At 38.2% G+C, this 22,281-nt stretch overlaps 1 protein-coding gene across 1 annotated transcript; it reads right to left on the bottom strand.

Annotated features, from left to right (window-relative positions):
• Positions 1–3,110: 3,110 nt before the first annotated feature.
• Positions 3,111–21,921, bottom strand: BRDT (bromodomain testis associated). Its single transcript, XM_038144461.1, has 19 exons — positions 21,730–21,921; positions 20,975–21,112; positions 20,102–20,231; positions 19,159–19,331; positions 18,306–18,677; positions 17,169–17,297; positions 16,811–16,999; positions 15,385–15,572; positions 15,021–15,310; positions 14,824–14,937; positions 13,171–13,296; positions 12,201–12,268; positions 10,840–11,002; positions 9,990–10,102; positions 8,566–8,707; positions 6,750–6,823; positions 5,309–5,526; positions 3,881–4,040; positions 3,111–3,179 (listed from the first exon to the last, which is right to left on the bottom strand). Exons 1-19 carry the CDS (start codon positions 21,919–21,921, stop codon positions 3,111–3,113), a joined length of 3,048 nt encoding a protein of 1,015 aa, XP_038000389.1.
• Positions 21,922–22,281: the final 360 nt, after the last annotated feature.

Below are 22,281 nucleotides of genomic sequence, written 5' to 3'. Positions count from 1 at the left end.
ACAAAGGTATTTGGCCACACTACCCAGTAGTTCTTGTACAAAGAAAGAAGCAGAGCAAATTTTTTCACAAGAATAGAACCGAGTTTGTTTTTATTTTATACATCACTAACTACCTCGATAGTTATGTCAGACTTTGTAAATTATACAAACCTTTTGGCTACAGAGTTCAGCTATGCCATCTTGAGGTAGTGGGTATGGATCTGGCATCAGAGCTGGGGAGAAGGTAGTGCTGGTGACCTAGCAGTTCTGAGCAGTGTTTGCACAATGGAATTGCTGCACACCCTAGTGCAGGATTTCTGGGCACCACCTGTGCTGCCTTAGCTGTCCTGTTTTCCAAGGAAGCCATAGAATTCCTCTCTTATTTAGGAATACTTTCTTTGTACTCTAGGACCACCACACTGTCCTCATATGTGTAGCAAATGTGTTTGTACAAGGCAAACACCTTCCACATGTTTTCCAGGATTTTGCAGAAGAAAGCTTAGAATCTTCTACCTGTCATATGAATAAAAAAAATTGAGAGCCCCAACAATTATTTTTCTGTCTTTACATTTTGATTTTCTCATCTTCTGCTCTAAATTATTGTTGCAATGGGTGCCAAGCCAAACCAACCCCAGGGCAGACGGTCTTACGTGCTTTGACAGTGTGCTTTGCCCTCCATAAGGTGCCATCTGCCTGTTTATCTTTTGTCAGCTCAACTAATCCTGGTTCTCTGAGAGACAAAAGAGGACAACTTTGCACATCACTGATTTTGCCTGTGCCTCCAGCCTGACCAACTCATAGTTGATAGTACTAAATTTACCACATTCCATTTATGAGTGACAGAGGAACTTCTTAAAGCTAATAACTATCTTACCTTTCATTTGTATTTAGACCCAGTCTACTAACATAGACACAAGTTTGCAAGTGACACATTAAAGCAGCTGTTTTCACAAATGATAAAGGTAAATGAATGGTGTAACAGAACTTAGTACACCTTTTATCTGTTAGGTGACTAACAGTTTATTTAGGCAGCTTGTTGCTTGCAGGGGGGCATGTGCCCAAGTGGTATTTCTGCGTCTTTGAGCATGTTCATGGCTTTGGGCAAACAGTCCTTAGAGGCTTGTTACTCACATTTGGAGGCCCTCTCCCTTACCTCTGGATTCAGCCTTCTGTCTGGGGACAGGAACTGATTATCTTCTCCAAGTGACTTGGAGGTTGCAAATAAAGAGTTTATCAGATTAGCATTAGCAGCACTGACCTTCTGACTTTAGGCTGTCGTGACAGTATAGAGTCATGGCAGCTGGAGTTAGTTTTTGAAGGGACAAAAGCACCAGTTCATACCAGCAATGCCCATATAGCCGTATCCAATGCAGGAAGTGCTCAGAGGGAATTCTTGCCCTCCCCTCTGTCACCACCTATTTCCAAAGCAAGAGCTCTTGAGCTTGCATTAACCCAGAGAGAAAGTATATCCAAGTGACAGCAAGGTATGGAGTCCTGGATGTGAACTGCAGCATTTTATTGCAGGACAAATAACTCTTAACAATGTATAAACTACAAGTGAAGGCAGGTCACGTTCGATGTGGATATGAAAGACATCCTAACAGCACCACTTCAAATTACAACCCATCTTTCATCCCAAATCCCTGTCCTAGCCAAGTCCTCAAATCTCCCAAACAGCATACACTTGAATGTGCCTCCAGGCCAGGACATCCCTGGACGTTTCACAGGGTGCTGGCTCAATCTGAGTGTTTGTCATACACACTCTTTGTGCTATTGAATGACATAATACCATTCCAGCAACGGCAGAATTTGAAGATCCATGACTATATATTGAATAAATAATATTGGAACTAGCACTGACTCATCAGCCTGCTACCTGAAAGACCAGGCTACCATTTTTGGGCACGCTTTAGCTGGCATTTTTGAATTTAGAAGCAATTTGATTGTCTTCTCTGAAAATTCAGTATTTGTAGAAAGTTTTGTTCACTTGGGTTACTTAGTTTGGTTGTCTGTGGCAGAACCTCACCACAACTGGCAGTGTTACCATCGCTTTTCATCCAGGAACTTGACAAATTGAAGTTCTCTGTTGGGGGAGAGTTTTGAGTGGGAGGCTCAATGAGATCAGTAGTCTCCAAAGTGGAGTGTGGGAATAAAATATTGAATACAATTTTTTAAACTACAAAATAAAATATTAAATAAGCAGGGTTAAAAATAAAACAGAAATTATTATAATGTAACGTAAAAGCATACTAGTACAGTGAAATATTGTATATAATTTATAGATGAATAAATATACATGTCTTGGAGTCCGTGCTTAAATATTTTTAAATGATGGGGTACATGACAAAAAGGATTTGGAGACTACTGAACTATACTGTCTGAAGGGGGCCCCTTCCACCCAGCATTTCTGTAATTCACATGGTGTTTTGGTAATAATTCCATGAAACAATGTTTTGGTTGTCCCGTATTTATTTCCCATACCTGTATATAATCAACAAGAATGTGTAGTTTTTACATTCTGGTTTCTATCAGACTATTTTTCAACACTAATAATATCTTGCATCAATCAGAAAATCTTTCAAACTGGAGCCAGTTTGCTATAATTTCTTCCTGAGAAGGGCTAGAACTATGTTGCAAACATGTTTGCACCCTTAGCTAAATGTTATGTTAACATAAAATACATTAAACACACCTGGGCCTTAAAAGACATGCAACTAGATAAGATTTACTGATGAAATTCAAGAGTTAACGGAGGCTTTTTTTGTGATTACAAGTAATGTTACACCCCCCCAGACAGTATCACTTCTAGAGAGATCTTTCTGTCACAGCCCAGATTTTGTACAGGTGTGTCACAGTAAAGTGATTCTTTGTAATACCAGATATACACAGCAGATGAAACTGTAATCAAATGAACAACTCCATTCCACTGTGTAGCAGAACAGATTACGTGTCATAAACAAGCAGTGACAAGAAATAAATCTTGTGACGCTTCAGGTATTAGTGAACAAGCTTTTAATACAAAGCATTTTAGAGAAGATCTTTAAAGTGGTCTTAATATTTAAGATCCTAACTAGTACAAAACTGTGCTGTTTTTAGTAGTTTGAAGTTAAATTCTATATAAACTACTGCTTTTACTCAAGATACTCTTCGAAAGATGCCATAATATCTCTCTGCAGATTCACATCAATTATCCAAGCTGTCTGCAAGAAAGCAAACAAGTATCTTTTCAGAGCAGTCAGACATTAACGGATACTATACAGGTCAAATACTTAATGATTTAAGAGAAAACTATAAAGCACCTTCTCAAAAAATGTATGTCTTCTCTGTTACAAGTTTGAGTGTGCATGTTGTTGAAGCTCTCAGAAAAGAGCTGCAGGATGAAAGCCTCAGTTGAACTTAGCTGAATCCAGCATGGTCTCACACTGGTACTTACATTCCATTGTACAACACTATGAATTTTTAAAAAATGTTTAATCTAAAAAAGGTAGCAATTAGAAAACATTAATTACTTTAGTTTTAAAAAGGCTCAAGCCTGGCATTTCACACCAGAACAGTGTGACTAGCGCTTTTGTTGACATGGAACACATCAAGGAGGATGGACAGCTTGCAACACTCAAGGTTTGAAATTATTTAGAGGGCAGGGACTCCTCTTCAGAATTTTGTTTTACCACACAATTATTCTAAGCTTATGGGAGTACTAGCACCAAGCAGATATCTTTCATATGATGTCACTTGAAGATATACTTTGAGTTTCCCATGCATTTTCTGCACTGACTCTTCAGGTAGTACAGTTTGTTGTTTTCAGTCATTCTGATAATTTGAAATAAGGACCTGATGTAATGTTTGTTTATTCTCTAATAAAGTTGGAAAAAAAATAATGCAGCAAGAGTCAGAAACTTACTGCTTCCTTCCTCCTGCGTTCTTGTTCCATTTTTCTAGCCAAGTTACGGTCTGGATCAAGAACACGTTGTTGAGCCTCAGGCAGTTTACTCTTATGTATTTCTTTTTCAAGCTCACAGTCTGTCACTGCCATGGCATTCAATTCTGTGCTTTCATGGCCCCTTTAAAGACAAGAGAAGAAATAAGTATAAGATAAAAGTTTGTTTTTTTTTTCTATGACAACCTGATAGAATTCTGCAAATAATTTAAATCGGTGCCTAGCTTTTGAAGTATGGGTCTCTTTCACATTGTTTCATAGTGATTTCCCTTCACAAGAGTTGTGTGCGCACTGTTGGGCTGTAGTAGGTTCATGTTTCCTGTGTCCCATTTCTAATCTGTATGCATGTGGGATTTAGAGATATACTACACAAAATTTACATACACTTGCTTTGAAATTCTTTATTTTCTGTTACTTTCTTGGCCTGGGATGTTTTTCTTCTACCTTCTTCCTCTTCAATTACTTATTTGGGGTAGATTTCACTAACTTCTAAACAGGAGTATACTCTTAAGTCTCTCAAATGCTGTGATTATTAAAATAAAACAATCCAAACAATTGACTTATTCTAATACAACCAGCAATGGTCAAGTCCAGGAGAATTTAGGAACCAGCTCAGAGTTATCTTTCACAGGGTGAAACAGGCAAGGAGAGGGGAATATTGCAAACAGTTTCCAAAGGGTGGCAAACAAACTCCAGGATATTACTGCAATGCAGTAGTTAGTAGGCAGTCATTTATCCCACTCAGCATGGCACAGACCTCAGGGCACTGCCTGAAAGAGGAGCTGCAAACAGTTAGGGAAGCAGGGGCTTACTGAAGGTGCTTTTCTACAGCAATGCAAAGAATTCTGCTGCATGAAGTGGTGCACACTGGAACCCCTGTATAGCTATGTTAACAACATGCTCTCAAAGACTGGGCTATCCTGTATCCCCTTAGGAGAGCACTGAGATGAGGACATTCCTGGCTACAGGTATAAGAAAATAGGACAAATGTGAACTCTGTCATGAGTGCTCCAGGGGACCAAAACCTCTCACCTTAGTACCCAAACAAAAAACAAACTCCCCTCCACACAAAAACAAAACAAAACCCAGCCCTCCCCCCAAAAAAAAAAAAAATCAAACCACTCTAAAAAAACCCAACGGAAAAAAATCCAGAGGCAAACTAACAGCAAAAACAAAGGAAGAAATTCCTGGGAAGTTTCTCTGACCGCTGAAACAATACTGACATGAAGAGCAAAAGAAGCTACTTTGTGCATTTTGGATGCGCAGTTTTGCTTAGCATGGTACTGCTCCCCAGTTTCACCTGACATGTGGCAATTACCTAACCCAAACCCCGTGTTCCTGAATAACTAAGCCCCCCAGTATCATACAGGCAAAAACCAGAATAATACTTACACAGAAGTGGTTACAAATCTTTTGTTTTCTTGGGGAAGATTTTGCAGCTCCCTCTCAGCTTGCCCAAGAGACCTTTTTGACTCCTGCACTTGCCCACTCCTCTTTAATACTGCGTCCCTGAACTGATTGAAGCTCTCAGCAGATGCTTTTATTGGAGCCGGGAGCTTCATCGTTTTACACAGGCTTACCCAGGAATCGACAGTCTTCAATTCTGTATCCTGAAGTTATTAGAAAAAGGAAAACACAGAAGAAGAAAAATAATACTTTGCAACGACTTTACTTGCTTAGTTCTTACATTAGCACAATGTTGTTTGACCAGGCCTGTTGGAAATATCTACACCAAAATATCCTTCCTTTGGCAGGATATTAGTGCGTATACAGAAATCTGAGCAGGTTTTAATGTGCTTTCTCATCAACTCTGAGAGTCTTTGGCAACATGCCAGCAAATGTTAGCATTTGTAGTTGTTCTGACTACTTAAGTCTCCCTCTCCACTTTTTCATTTCAGAAAACATGAATTCACAAGGTTTTAATACAGAGAACATCCATCTAATTTCTATAAGCAATCCTTACACAACAATAGTTTTGTATTAGGCTTGTGGGTTTTGTATGTTGCCCTGTGGCATTTTCTTCATAGCATAAATCAGAATAAAACCAGCATTGTTAAGAAATCTTGCTTCTAGTAGAAGCATGTGCTTATGAAGGAAATACATATTTTTGGAATTGAATTCAACACCTTAGTTAATAGCTTTCTGAAACCTAAGTGCCTAAAGAAAAATCCTAGAAACATTTTAGTTCAACAGATGATATAGAAAACTTTTTGGGTTCAGAGGTTGACATGATCTAGTATTAGTAATTTTGAATTAATGTTTTCAATTAGGTGATTACAGGAGAAGAATTTAGTAGATAAGAAAATGCCTCTGTCCTTCCAGTTAAGATAACTTACTGCATGCTAGGAAAGATTTTGCTCAACTGTTATAAATAGTCATTAAAAGTGCTTTGAGTTATTTCAGAACAGGTTTTCCAATAGCATCAAGACTATATTCCACACTACTCTTATTTTTTTACTGGATCAGTGAGAGAAAGCACATTTATAACTTGGATATCAGAACTAGATCAAGGAACACTACTTCCTTGTTTAAATATTAAAACTAGATGAGACAAGCCATATTTTAATAAGGCAACATGGGCATATTAAATATATATTTGTGTGTGTGTATCTTACATGCTTTACCTTCTGCAACAAAGAGAGTAATTTGTTTGCTTTTAACACTAAAAATGAGATAGATCTGTACAGATTATAACAATTGACAAAGGCCTATTGTACACTAAATATTCTAATTGTAAAAGAACAGATTTTTAGAGAAGATCCTAGGTCAGGGAGCTATTCAACCTAGTAAATAAATTCAGCCTCTTCTCAAATAGAACTTGAGCATCACTTACCTTTCTTGGGAGAAGTTCAGGCATTGGCTCTAATATGTTTTTATCATTAGATTTATCATTGGGTGTACAATCACCTGATAGAAAAATGAAAAATGGCTTTTTGATTATGTTGATTTTATAGACTATTCTTTCTCAAATTTAAATGATAAAATTTTAGTCTTTCAAGGAATTGACTTAAAAGCTTACAGTGCAATTTATTATTTGGTTCAGAATGACAGAAATTTTCCAAAACATTTCCTAAGCTTAAGTTGAACTGGACCACTTCTCTGCACTTTTGGCAGGAAAAAGTACAGCTAGCACAACTATAGATGAGAAATTGACTCCTGATTAATTCTAGGAGAGGTCCGAGCAGAATGCTTTAAAGGTTTGGTCAAGAAGCCTCAACACAGCACTTTGTCACTCACTTCCTCCCCTTCCCACCCAGCCCTCTTTTCTTTTGATTCCAGCTTTAGGAGTACCTGATTGATCATGCAAGCCCATTTCACCTATAGCTCTCAACCCTAGTTACTTTTTTTTAAAAGCAGATAGGTCAGCCATCAAGGGCCAGTCCTCACATTTCCAGTAGCCTACAGGTATACAAATACTTCAGGCTGTTTCTTCTTTATTAGTTGAAGGGGAAAAAAAAAAACAAACCCAAACGCTGTTTTCAAACCAGAGATAACACATTTTATCTCATTCAGCAGCAATCCTCTACTGTAGTTTGAGATGTTTCATTATTTAAGTAAATGCTTAGTAAGAAACTACAGGTAATATGTTGACACTTTTTAAAATTATACAAAGGATAAGTGTTTGAATGGTTGAATCCAGAATGCTGGATTCAAAAGTATCAAATCCTCAGCCAGTTTGTCATGGAAAGGGTTTTCAGAAAGATCTCACAGCCACAAAACTTTGTAAGTAAAAATCCTTAGCTGAGGCCATGTACCAATTCCAGATGCTGCAAGTCTAAGCAAAAGGGAGCAGTAGATATATGGCTTGGTGTGTTAAGACACTAAAATTAATAGAAATTCATGGAGAATCAAATTTCCATTTTTAGAATTGCTTTAATACACTGCAAATACTTAGCATTATTCTTTGCCAAAAATAAGAATTTACCAGTGAACAGGCTCTGCCTTTTAATTTCATCAAGTTTTTAGAAGCTTCTTCCCTCTCGGTATAAGTGTTCTAGAGGGCAAAGAGTAAAGGAAAAACCAAAACAATTGTGTCTGGCAATACTGGACACACAGAGCATGGATGTTCTGTCAATTCTTTAGTTTGAAATATGCTTCACTGTATGAAGTATAGAAAGCAGCTTTCAGAGGGTCAGTGTTCTTGTAATAATTGCAAGTTTATTCGATAGTGAAAGTCTCTGACAGTGATTTGCTGTCAGATCATTGTCACCAAGAGCCAAGGATAATAACTCAAAATACACATGAAGTGCTCTGGGAAAAGAGGTCCACGAAGCTGCAGCAGAAGACATCTCAAAAGCCAGGGAAGTTCAACAGATTGAAGCATTAATTCTCAGACTTCATGGTTTATGTATCCCTAGTGCGACATTCTGCAAGCTATTCTTAAATAAAAAAGTAATTTTCTTCATATATTTTAACACAGAACAAGAACCAAACATCAGTTTAATTTCACTCTTTTTTTCCTTTTTTTTTCTTTTTAAGCAGCAAATAAAAAACAGAAGAGCAAGGGAAAACTGCATACCCAACCATTATCTTGCAAACCTATTAATATACAAGGTATTCAGCATGATATTTCTTTAAACCAGTTTCATGTGCATTTTTAACTTTGCACCCCTGATAATGGCTACAGTTTTTATTATGACATTACATACTTTGTTCTTGACTTATGGATATTAAATCAGCAGTTCTTATGCTGGTCTTGTTTTGAAGTTTATTTGATTTGTCTAGATGTCTTGTTTGCTCAGCTTGTTTACTCCAGTCAGCACTATCAACTTGGAAAATGGTGTTAGACACCTAGAAGAGAAGCTAGACTTCAAAATACATTCTCTGTATTACTTGTGTTTAGCATATGAGGATTCTTATTATACAGCATCAGGACTAAAGGTTGAGAAGCGTAGAGCAATAAATTCTTGCAGCTCTAGCATCTGTAAACACCAAGGAAGAAATAGATTTCATTCATATTATGGAAACAAAGCAAGTTCATAAATCAAGGCTTCAGATTTAAAATATGCACAGCTCAACAATCCCAAGTGATGGAGTGGGTAGAGCATGAGAAACTGATACAAGATCGTTAACCCTTAACATTGTACAGCAGGATAAAGTTGTCAGAGAGGCAGTTGCTGCACTCCAGCTTGTGGATTAGGGTAAAGGGTGACTGTGATCTGCAGTGCAGTGGTATTTTTTCTCTGTGCAAGATTACTCTGTGTAGTAATCCCTTGAACCAAGGACAGTGCTGCACAAACCTGAGTAATAATTTGCATTACCTGCTGCCTGGGACAGTGGACACCAATAGGAAAGGGTGACCTGCTTTTCATCCTTACTTGCAGGACACATTCTTGTGCTCATAGATTCAAGAGGCAGTTTCTATCCATTGCCAAAAATAAAGCTGTTACAGCCTGATTAAAGCAACTAAATTTTCAACCATTTTCAGAAGGATTATTAATCATTATAGGATGGAAGTGATCATGCTGCAGTAACATCAACAACTTCCTTTTCTGCACAGAGGCCCTTCTAACCAGGATACTCTCCAAGAACATATTAAGACAGGACTCAGCAGTCATTAAATATTTTACAACCTCATCTAGACCCTGAAAGCCCCAGTTTCCACAGCTTTAGGAAGGTCTGAAAAGCAACACACTTTGCCAGTAGAGCCTCCAGACTCTCAGTATTGCTGAGTTTTTTGAAATTGGTATTTCTACAAAACCAAAACACATATTATCTGCCTCTTTTGTAAAGCTTTTGGTTTACAGGATGGACTTTTAACCTGTGCAACGGTTACTTAAGTTCAAGCCATAGCCCTGAAAAGAAATAAAAGAAGCTTTATAATACATTATAAATGTGATCTGCCAAACTTTCCTTTCGTGTTACAGCCAATAGGCAATGGAGTAATACCCTGTTAAAGGATAAGAACCACTTTATTACTGGGGTTTTAGACATTTTTTGTTGTAAACCTTAAATGGCCTTCATCACATCAAATTCAAGCCTGAAGTATTATATTACATCTTATTTAAAGGGTAAGAACATGCTTTACAGATGCTCTTTGAAATTAATCAATTGGAGAGAAGCACGTATTCACCTCTGGAAAAACATTTCTGGAGTGGGTGACAGAAGACTGATTGGTCTTTGGAGTGCTCTGAGGAGTTGGCTGGTCTGGAGCCTCATGCAGAGCAGGTACAGCTGAGATTTTACCTGGGAAAGAAGTAGGGTATGATTTTTTCCCCTGTCATGTAAAATGCAGTCCTACATCTCAAAATTAGGTCACTGTTTAGATCTGTGGAGTAACTCAGTATTGAGACATGTATTCTAGCCATGTGATTTAAGAGAGTTATTTTTAATTAGTTTTTAATTGATTTCTCAGCTAATCAGCTACCAGTCCATGCTGACTTCTACCAAAATCTCAGAAGTGTCTAACATTATTAGACTTTTTTACGTGAGGAAGGGAAAATAGCTCCTTGAATCAAGTTCCTAAGTAACTTCATGTATCTGATGTGTCTAGACAACAACACTCAGAGCAGAAGACCTGTGGCACCAAGCCTTACATTCAGCAAGTGGGCATTTCAGGCATGAACTTGGGTAGTGGGCATGGGTTTAAGCATTTAATTGTGCCTTAAGGCGTTCAACACTTCCTGTAACTCTGAGTTCATTCAGGTCCTTTTCCATCTCATTGGAAGGAAGCATGAACAGCTCCTGTTTTTAATACCACTTCGCCCCACCAGAAGTGTCCCAGTAATCTGAAACTCCTAGCCAATCCTCAGTGCTGCCATGCCTTAATTTACTTCATACTCTTTGGTAATCCATACTCTGCAAGAACTTTTTCAGTTATCCACTTGCTAACCTCCAAAATTCCAAGAGGAATTGTTTGGCAATACAGGCATCATGACAACCCTTCTTTCCTCAGCAGTCCAATATAGGCATCAAGGTGTTACCTGAGAGAGTCTGAGCCTTTTGTTCTGATGCATTAAGTGATCTACACTGAAGCATTTGCAGTATATTGGGAGGCTGCTGCTGCAGTTCAGAGGATCCATGATTTTGCAAGCTGCTAGTAAGAGAGGAGGGCTGTGCTTGCAGAACAGCATTGCAGGATGTCCTCTGTAAACAAAGTGGTATTCTCTATAAAGAGACTGCAGTAGTTAATACAGCTGAATTTTTTTAATAGCTATTTGATCCTCTTTTCCCACCACTACCCATTTCCACTGTTTATCAGATTCAGTACCCCTTGTGATATTGTGATACTGATCCATCATTTTCTAAGCATTTAGATGACAAAAAGCCATGAGGTAAAATGCACTCCATGCCTTTGTCTGACAGATACAGAAAACCCCTGAGAACAAAATGTAATGTGAGGATTTCAAGTATGATGTTTGTTGCTACTCAGAAGGTCAGTAAGGGGCTGTTACAACTGACCAAGCTGAAGCTCATTTCCTGGATCCTGTTTTCTCAAGTTTATTGCTGTCATTCTGTCACTGCAGAGGCTGAAGCTCTTAAGCAAAAAGAGGGTGTTGCATAATTCCTTCCCTGAATCTTTGCTTATGAAGATGCAGAAGGAGCAGCTGAATAATAAATTTGCAGCCTAGTTTCCTGTACTTTAAGGGAAAGTCAGTCTATTGCAAGAAGAATGAAGGTTTGGCTGTGATTTTGCTTTGAAATTCAAGGTCTCTGTCTCTGGTAGCTTCAAGGGAAATTCTTAAAGGCAGCTAACCTTGACAAGAAATAACACCCACTGTATAATACAGAAATAGAGGAATTCAATCTAAGAGGCATTAAGAATTATTTCCAGATAAAACTGCTGTTGGTTCTAATAATACCATAAGCAACATTGAAGTATCCTGAAAATAAGTGGCATATTGTACAATGTATTTATTTTCAGGTGTACAGATGAGGATATTAATAGATTAAAAAACATGACACTGTTTGTTAGGTCAATTCTATACTCTGAGATCGATTTGGAGACTATTTGCCCTTTTTGGTGTGGGTGGGATATGTGGAGCATTCTGCCCTTCTTCATCAAACACAATCACCACAATGATAATAAAAGAAAAAAGCCTCCCAGTATATCTGTTCCTACACAGATGCATAAAGTATTTTTAAAAACAGCTCATGGGACATCTTCGTATCAATTAGTCCTACAGAACAAATAGCATTCAAGCCATATTCATTATTTCCTGATGAAGTTGCATCATTTCTATTACCATTGTATGTTAAAAAGTAACTTTAACAAACTTATTTGTATAATAACTTTGCTATTTGTTTAGGGCAAAATGATTATATCAATTCCAGCCAGATTTACCTTAGATTTTTCCATAGAAGCTGGACAGTTCTGCCTGGCTCCAGTCTGTTTTGAACAGGTTTCTGTAACTGTAAATACAGTGAGGTGGGCAGAAAAAGGGGGATGGAAAAAAACCAAATCAGTCATTCACATATGTTTCATTAGTCACACATAGAAGGTGTGAGTTGCTGTTGTACCTAGAGTCAACCTCACAGTGAAAGGAACATTCTTATCTTGAATACTTTGACTTGAGCTTGACGTGTTTAGAGAACTTCTCCCAGATATAAAAAGAGACCACAGACTTCTGCAGGATCAAGGTCTTCATTGCCATTGATTCACTGTGTTTGCTCCCCCCAACACTGCAGAGGGTTGAGCATTCATCTCACCTTATACCTCATATGGAGATCTACACTGTAGACCTCCAGTTTGGCAGATATATTCTGTCCTAGAAAACTAAAGAGTTCTGTGTACAGAGAAACATCATTCAGTGTTCTGATGCTGCAATATCCTTTAAACAAACTTGAAACATTTTAAGCGCCAGGGTGGGTTTTGCCTCTACAGTTAATGCTGTAGGCACTTTTGTTGTTCAGGTCACCCTTCATGTGCACACCAGAAGATGAAAATAAAGTGAATCACACTTTCAAAAAGGGAACGAATGAATCACACTTTCAAAAAGGGATCAAAGATACATGAGTAAGCTACAGCCCTATAGTCAAATGTCCAGGTTAGATACGAAGACCTTTTGGTAGCTTATTTTGGTCCCTATAGATTTTCACTGGTAAGTTGAATAGATGTACTGGGGGTTTGGCTGTTTTGTGTTACCTGGGATCACAGTATTAAGGCATTCATTTCATTTCATAGCCTTTGAATTAAGCCTTCAAAATGGAGTGAACCAAACCAAAGATAACTAAAATTTTTGGTAAGCATGTGGAACAGTAGGTGCTAAGAGAAGCTATTTTGCCTACACGAACGCAAAAATAAACTTTCTAACCTGATTCAGAGTCACTGCTATCTGAGGAGCTAGAATCACTGCTAGAGCTGCTGCCAGAATCTGAGGAGCTGCTGCTGCTGTCACTCAGTCTGCTTGGCCCAGTACTTGACTCAGCATTGTTTTCAGCTGCTGGAGAGAAGAAAGAATTCAGAACAACCTGCAATGGAGCATTCTTCCTATACAAGACTAGGATCAACCTTGTTAGGTCTATTCTCCCATGTAAGAGTTCAGTTTATTTCACTTCCTTGTCTACTGTCCATGTAGCAGTGGACTTGAAAACAAAGACCTCCCTTCTAGAGCGTAGAGGAGTGCGGCTTACCAGCAGCAAGCAACTTGAATGAATGAAATATCCAAGGAGAAGCTGTAATCACACAATTTACAATTCTGAAGTAGATTAAAACAGTAGACTTAAAACACAATTCAAGCAATTTTCCCCCATAAGCTTTCCTGTGGTCAAGAGCCTGTTTGTGTGCACGTTGCTGCTGCCAGACTTGCGTGCAGAGTTCTTTATCTACAGCCAGCTCTTCCTTCCCTAGCCATATGCACGCCCAAATTGCCATCTTTTGCCACCTCCCCACCATCTGACTATCTTGCATCTGCAGGGTAGATTTAACTCAGCTTACAATGATTTTGGAGCCAAACCTTTTTCAGAGTTTTTTTCTCTGTGGAAGCTTCAAAAATGAGAAGTTACATGGATACCTGTTTCCCTGGACACAAGTCCAGATTTAGCTCTTGTAAACAAGCCAGACACCAGTTGTAAAAATTTCCTAGTCAGCTTCTTCGCTCTCCTCACAACAGAGTTGATAATTGATTTCAGCTGCTTCTTCAAGGTTTTCTTTGTAGGATATTTTCAAGCCATTATGCATACCAGATAGGAAGACTTGACTGAGCTAATGCTGGATACAAATGTCCCTATCTTTTCCAGAGCTGCTTCTATCATGTCCTCTGATTTTACATAGGAGCTAAACAGATATCCAGTGGAGGGCAATAACAGCACTCACTATTTTAATGACGAACAGCTTGACTTACAATAGCAGCATCAGCTGCATTGATCCATTCGCAGCCCCTGATGAGAACCACCATTAAGTGTACAGCTTAAGTATGCACTGAATTTCTGGCTTTGATCTTGAATTGCATTATTGCCTGAAAAACTGAATTTTTCTCCTGGGACACTTTCTGAAGTCTAAGATAACACAGCACACCTGTCACTGATACACAAGTTTTGTTAGCATGACACTGCCATGTAACAAGTATTACTAGAATTGGTTATTCTTGTGTCTCTAAACCACAGAAAATGAATTGCAAACATATAGACTGTGTAACCCTCCACACCTCACCACGTTTTCATATATTAGCGTAAGGGAACTGTTCGGTGTCCCTTAATTTCTGACACTGTTACCATCTTTCCTTGTAATAAAGTATTAGGTGCAGGAATAAGGAAGCTGCTTTAGACAGGACAAGTAACTGACCAAATTTGCTGCTGTGACTCCAGCTCACTCATAGAAAGAATCTTGAGACTAGTAGTGGGAAGCTTAAGACCCCACCTACTGTAAGGAGAAAGTCTCCAGATACCTAACAGGACTAAAGCCCAAGGGAAGAATTCTACTTTAAGCTATTTCCATTGCAAATGAGTAAAAATAAGAGCCACATTACTCTTGAAGCTCTCCTTCTTTGGGTTTAGTTGACCATTGACATCCAGTAGTCTCTTCTCTAACTCTTGTTTCCTCTCAAAATTAAGCTCTTCTTTTGATTTTGTTGGGGTTTTAGCTGCATGTGAAACAGAAGTTAACATGAAAGCAAACCAGAAAGCAAATCTAATGGGTTTAAAAAATATAATTTATGCTACATACCCTGCATTCTTTGTTTCTTCCTCAAACAGGTTGCTACATATCTCTCTAGTTCTCTGAGTGTTGAAGCATTTAAAGTTTCAAAGTCTATTTCTATCTCATCAGGGTTAGAGTTCTTCAGTGCAGGTTCTCTTGACTGTATTATATGGACTACTTTCCCAAGCTTATCTCCAGGGAGTTTATTTATGTCCAAACTCAACTGTCGTTTTTCATCATAATTCATAGGTTTGGCACCATCTTCATCTTCTGACTTATGTGCCAACAAGGCCTGCTGCATGGTTTTCTTTGATTGACTGCAGGAAAAAAGTATATTGCAGTAACAGCAGTTTAAAATAATTTGACACCCACACAAGTTCCCCACACTTACATGTTTAAAGACATCTTTCTCTTGGATTTCTTCATGTATTTCACACTTTTCTTCTTTTGAATCAAGCTTTTAATTTCAGCTTTTTCCTTGTTCTTTCTTTTCTCACTTTTAGCCTTTCCTTTTTTCTTTCCTGGTCTAGATAAGCATGCTTTGGTCAAAACCCACAACTGCTGGTGAAGAGCTTTAAGCTGTCAATACCAAAAAGAAAACAAAAAAACCCACAGAATGTTGATAACCTTGGGCAATGTCAGAGGAACAATAAACTGGTCCTGGATATCAGAGGAAATTAGTGGCAGCTGAATGGATATTAATAGGATGTCTGCTTTCCAAATGAGATTTATTTTCCAAACATTTTTCTATATTGTATCTCAGTCACAGATTACGCATCCAGAAGACACAGAACTGTTTATTTTATGCAGATATTTCTAACAGCATCTGCCTTTCAGCATTCTGTCAGGAAAACACAAACACCCTCCCCCCCCAAAAAAAAATTACTGTAGGGGTTTCCAACAGGCTCTCTAATTTAGGAATTTGGGATGCACATAAATGCCTTATTAAGTTATATTTCTACAGCATTGCTGAATTAGGCAAGTTGGACTGGGCTCATGCATCTTATTTTGCAATATCAAGTGGCTAGTTGAGACATACTAAGAATTTCAGAGAAGAACTTAACACAACTTTGTTTAAACCTCAGGAATTAGAAGATGGTCAGATGCTGAGGTTAGAAATCACTGAAATACCTCTCTCCTGTAAAGGCTGGCTTGTACACTTGCGTTCATCCTTCTGCCTACATTCATAAATTGGTGATGCTAATCTGACAAGGACTGAAAACTGTAGCTCATTTCACTAACAGAACAAATGCTGGTTTTTCCCAGAGTTTACAGATACAGCAGCAACAGGTTAAAAAGTTGTGTTCAAGCAGAAGCAACACCCATCCCACTCCTAATATGAAGCATGGCTTTGCCTCACTGGTTAGCATGAGATACCTTCTTTTCTCTCTCATACTGAGCTTTCTGAAGAAGAAATTAACGACTTGCTATTGTATGGCTCAAAAGAGACTGAGGGTAAGAACAATGCTTTTTGACCACGTGAAAGAAACAACCTTGTTGGAAGAATATGCCACTGAGCTACATGTGGAGTGCCCAGAGGCTCTCACTGGAACTTTTTTTTTTTTTAAGAAGTTTTAGATTCCTCTGAAGAAGCGGTAGGCAAGAGGAGTAGAACTATTGCTCACTTTGTATTTGTTGAGATGCTATTCACTTAACATTTGGCAGTGCTTCCAAATGGGACTAAAGTTCTGTATTTAAAATACAAGTTAATAGAACCTTTTAAAAACTGATTTTTGTTGCTAAGCCTTGGAATAGACCATTGAAAGTGGCATTACCAGAGAGATCTGAAGTCACACGCATTAAGTACAATTGCTTACTTGCTCGTGAAGCTTTTTGAGGTTCACTTTTTTCTCCTCTTCAGAGTCTTCAGATGATTTTTCTTCTGAAGAGTTATCATTACTGCTTTCACTGGAATAAGCTTCTGTCATTTCTCTCACAGGCTGTGGCAGATGATCACTCGCAACAGGTTCATCAGGAATTTTAGCAAAGTGCATTTCAAAAACATCCTGAAGAGTTAGGTTTGGGAACAGCATATTTTTCAGATTTCTGAAAGTGTTATGCAGCTACTATTGCAGAACTACACAGCAACACAGTAGTTCCATAATATTAGTAGATTCTACATCAGGGCATGAGATGAACTATTCTTTTTCAAGTCTGACTTAAAAGATAACTCACCTGAAGTTTTCTTGCCATAGCAACTATTTCATGGTCTGAAGAATTACGTTTGTAGCAGTTCATGAACATTAATCTAACATCTGTAGCAAATTCTTGTATATCATGATATTCAAAGTTATCCATTTTCTTCTAGAGGAAAAGAAAATTAAGGCACACTTAGTAGACAGTATCACCAGTAACTAGTAGAAAGAAAGGAGGAACAAGAATTTTAACATATATATTCAGGTTTAGCTTGTATCAAGACAGTAAATATTATAAAAAATGTTATGGAAATACCTGCATCTCATTTCAACATTGTCTCTTTAACAAAGTAAGAGGTTTTTTTTCCTCTTTTAAACAGATTTACTTGTAATTGCTGAAAGGACTTTGTAATACTAGTTTCAGCACTTGGTCAAGACAACAATGTTTGTGTGGTTCTATTTGGTTCTGAACTCAGCATCTGGTTTTGATTCTATGCATGGTATTTGCAGAAAGCTTATTCCATAATAGCTGGAGTCAAACTAATGGACTAGAAACCGGGAAATAACCTTTGTATTGTGCAAGTCAGCTTTCAAGATAATTCAGTAAGCTATTAAATTTGAACATTCCCCCAAAAAAGTGGAGTTTAACTGGGCTAAATACTTTACCCCATACAAATACACTCAGCATCCACAGAGAGCTGTCCACGTGTCTCCATCTAGAATGGTTGCTTTCCACTAAAAAGGTGAAATGTGTTATGTAAACATCCAGTGTAGAAGTTCTAGGGCACTTCACCAAGAACACTGAGACTGAGGGAAAAGGAAGAGTTGACAGAATTGCATTTTGTTTTATAGGGTATTAACAACAGCACTGTGTGTACAGACAGATTTTTAACATGTGACATGCTTGGAAGGGCTTCAGGGAGATGATAAATCCCTCACTACTTATATTGGCTTTTTCAGCAGTTAGGTAGATTAGCCACTATGTGTCACATGTGTCACAATGAGTCTCAGACTTTCTTCAGTGACTTTGGCTAAGTTTGAGTAACAGAAATGCATCTGGGTTTTAGGCCTGTTAAGTCTTTCATAGAAGAAGCAGCTTTCATGACACCTTTTCAGCTAACACATTTAAAACCTTGTAATTACACAAATAGCCTAATTTTCCCAGAAACACACTTACTTTAATGGTTCCTAGGTCTGTAGGACATTTGGCAATGGCTTGGTTCACACCAGTGGACAAAGATGCTGCATCCACAGGTTTTATGAAAGGCCACGCATATGCTGCATGTTTCTTGGAAAACATTTCTTTAAGTATTGCATTACAATGTTTTAGTTGTCCTGACAACTGAATCTTTTTAATAATTCCAGGTGGCTGTTGAGAATCTGAAAAGGATCTCTTCGGAAGCTTATTTGTTACCATACATTCATTTTCAACTCTACATGCTTTAACAGCTTTTCTTTCATTAAGCATTGCAGAAGATTCACCACTTGCTGTGACTATTGAAGTAGTAGGAGTTGTAGTGTCAGCCTTCCTTTTCACACCTTTTTTTGCCTAAGAAAAAAATATACAAGTGTCCAGAACAGTAAGAGAATGGTCAGTTTTAGATTATTCTTTCGTTTGTGTGTGTAGCCCAAAAAAAGCATCAGAACTCTTACAGCTATTGAAATCAGAGCAGAATGCAGCAATTCCACAAGCTTAGACTAAAAACCTACAAGGTATTACAAGACTAGCACACCAAGCTCCATCTTAGTTTTAAAAAACTTAGTTTTTTCTTTGAGAACATTTTAAAACCACATTTATAAGAAAAGATGTTCCAAGCAATCATCCCAATTTCTGTTTAGCTTCTAGAATTAGAACTGGCCCAGGCATTTAGCAGAGACATAGAAGATTTAAAGATCTCTTACTATCTTCTATTATAACAAAAAATTTCAAAAACATACAGCAATAAGCATGGCTCCCATGCTTTTGCCATAAGTGCCTGAAGGAGCAATTTCAATATATTTCTTTCTGAAAGTTATTTGAGGAAACTTACTTTTGTTATAGAGACTGCAGCTGGCATTAAAGCAGTCAGCTGAGCTGCAGACAAAGGAGCCAGTGGAACCTGCTGTTGCTCTTGAGTCATCACTGGAGGCTGCTCACTGCTTTGAGCTTGCTTCTCATTTGTGCTTTGTTCATTTGAAATCCCAGGATTGGGCTGCCGTGGTTCTGGTTATTTTAATACAGGAAGTTTTAGAAGTTAACTCTTAAATGTTGCAGTTAATTTCTTTCATGGTCAAATTGACCAGCTGTCAGTATAACTACTCGTCTATACAGGAGTGCCCTAAATAAATGCAAACCAGAGTGTTTGTTACTTACAGCAACATTGGTATCCTCCTCTACTCGCACCATTAGTGCTTCATAGAATACCATGCCAAGTTACACCTTACTTGCCTTCAAGAAACTGTGGGTTAACTTCAGACCCAAGATGAAAGAGGCATCATACTACGCTCTGTATATTGTAAAAATGCTCTTGCCAGGGAAAGTATCAAATTGTTTTCTACGAACACAGAGACCAAGCAGCAAAGAGTGCAGACTGCATCATGTAGGTTCATGCTTCCTAAGCCTAGTTAATACCTGCATATATTGCTTACCAGTATTACAGATCTCCACGACTGAGATCTGAGAACAATTTAGACCAATGTTTTTCTGTATTTGGTTTGGCTGATTATTCATGTCTTTTCCAGCTGTTACTCTGTTTACTTCCCACAGGTGTTCACACCTATTAGTTTATAACACAATGCTGAGCAGCATGACAGTCTCTGCATTGGAAGTCAGCTCCTTTTCTAAAAAAAGGAACTTTATTAATTTTTAAAAAATTGTTCTGGAAAGAGTAGAGAACACCCAAACTGTTCCAGGGTTTAGTTGTGACAAATAAGATATTCTGTTTCCAGTTCTGCTTAATATATTATAAATTCAGCATATAATACAGGCCTTACCTTCTGTCTTCTTTCCTTTTCTCTTTGCTTTCTTGAGACTCACTGGTCTTTCTTCTGGTGGCATGTGGGCTATTTTCTGCATAAAGACTTTTTCTAGTTCTTCGGCCATAAACACAATGTCATCACCTGGCTGCATAATATGGTCAATACCATTCAGTAAAGGAGAGGCTGCAGTAATGGGAGCCATCTCATAAAACAACCAGGCTACAGAGTCCTGCCCCAACAGATGAAAAAAAGCCACCAGTACCAGAGAGGTCTTCAAATCATTGCCACCCCTGCTCCTGCAACTCACTTTAAAGCAAATGACTTCACTTTCTCTCACTGTCCCATTGAAAACTCCTCCTTTACCTCTGCATGCTTCTACAACAAAAGCCAAAGGGGGCAGATCTCCCTTATTACCCCTGTGTTCTGAAGAAGCTGTTGAAGCTCCAAGATACCAAGACACAGCCAACAAATATCCAAGCACAGGGATACTCAGCTCACACTTCATTAGGTTGAACTTGTTGAAAGAACAGAGCATGGCTCAGGGTTGCTAGCCTTGGACTTGTACAGCAGTGACATAGTGACAGCAGTGACATAGTGCTTGCTGTTCATGAGCTCTGCAGCTAAACTCCAGACAGTTCAGCTGTGGAGTCCTCGTGCAGAAAAAGCTAAGCACTCAGTTGTTGGAACAGCAAGCAAGACTTCACTTATGTGTCCTCAGTCAATCCTAGATTAAGAAAACCTCCCCAACACTTGATAAAAATTAGTTTCAAAAAAATCATGGAACTGTCGACTAACTTACTGTGTGTTCTAATAACCATGTGCTTGTTTTAGACTTGTTTGTATCATTCAATAGAACCAGTTACTGGTAAGAGTTGGTGTTCCACATACCTTGTTGTACATGTAGCAGTTCCAGAACATAGTTTTAAAGTCTTCAATACATTCTGCAGCTTTTGTGTAGTAATTGTGTTCCAGTCGCTTTTTTATGGTGCCTAAATCCATAGGTTTTTTTATGATAGTGTAATAATCCTGTGGTATTGAAAGAATAAGTCACCAAACATATCTTAAGACATGAAGATTTTTACACATTTAGTTATGAAACCTAACTTGCAAGAGAGAATTGCATTATATTAGAAGCAGTATTTTATTTAAAGGAAAACCTTTCCCTATAGTCATAGGTACCAAAAATGTAGGTGTTCAGGAAATCTTCACCTTACATTTTGTCCTTGTACTTCCATGTAACATATATCATTCAAAGTCCCAATGAATATTTATTTCAACAGGCTCCAGAGCTCTACTGGTAGTAGTACTTATTAAAAGTATATGCACTTCTCATTTGTTGTCTCAAAGCCATTTACACAAAGCAGCATTCCGGTTTACAGAACAGAGGAAAAAGAAGCCAAACTTCAACAAAGTCTCAGTCACTAACAAAAAGAAGCTGCCAAGTTTTCACAATTGCTGTTGAAATACTTTATCCCTGGCAGCATTTCTCTAGAAAGAAAACACTTTTCTTGTAGACTTGGATTAATGACAGTAGTTCAATAGCAAAAATAGTCTTCCATAATCTGTTGCATTAGAAAAAAACCTTTTTAACATTAATTGGCATAATTTACATATTAATACTCCAGTTCCAAAATGGTTCTTACAGGCAGATTCAGTGCTGCTGCATCTACAGGTTGGTGAAACGGCCAGGAAAAGTTGTGTCTCCACATGGCTCTCATGACCACCCTCTGTAAGTACTGAAGTTGGTTTGTTTGACATCCACTGCTTTTGTTATTGATGTACTCTGGTGGAGGAGGGTTCATAATAATGGCACAGTGCTGGCTTTGAACAGACATCTTTAGTGAGCTTGTATATCCACTTGGTCAAAGATCATTACACATTTAACCTGAAGGGAACAAAACAGAAGCATTCAGTGAAGATATCTAGATCTACTGCTGCTTACCTGTTCACTTCTGGTTGTAGAACATCCATACTGTAACTACAGGCATGCCTTTGTGTTCTAAGCAAGACACTGGTTTTAAAGTGCATATTTGGACATGCCTAGAGTCTAGGGAGGCATACTAGCTTTCTCCTAAAAAAATCTGATAGCCTGCTTTTCCTACCAGAAGGAAGTATTGCATGAGGTGTGAAAAAGGTGATAAGATAGATAGCTACTGTAATCAGCACACTGCTAGAACAGTACATATGGCCCACTC

The sequence above is a fragment of the Motacilla alba genome, chromosome 8 (genome assembly GCF_015832195.1).
Source record: "Motacilla alba alba isolate MOTALB_02 chromosome 8, Motacilla_alba_V1.0_pri, whole genome shotgun sequence".
Lineage (NCBI taxonomy): Eukaryota > Metazoa > Chordata > Aves > Passeriformes > Motacillidae > Motacilla > Motacilla alba.
This window is presented reverse-complemented; position numbering and strand designations above follow the sequence as displayed.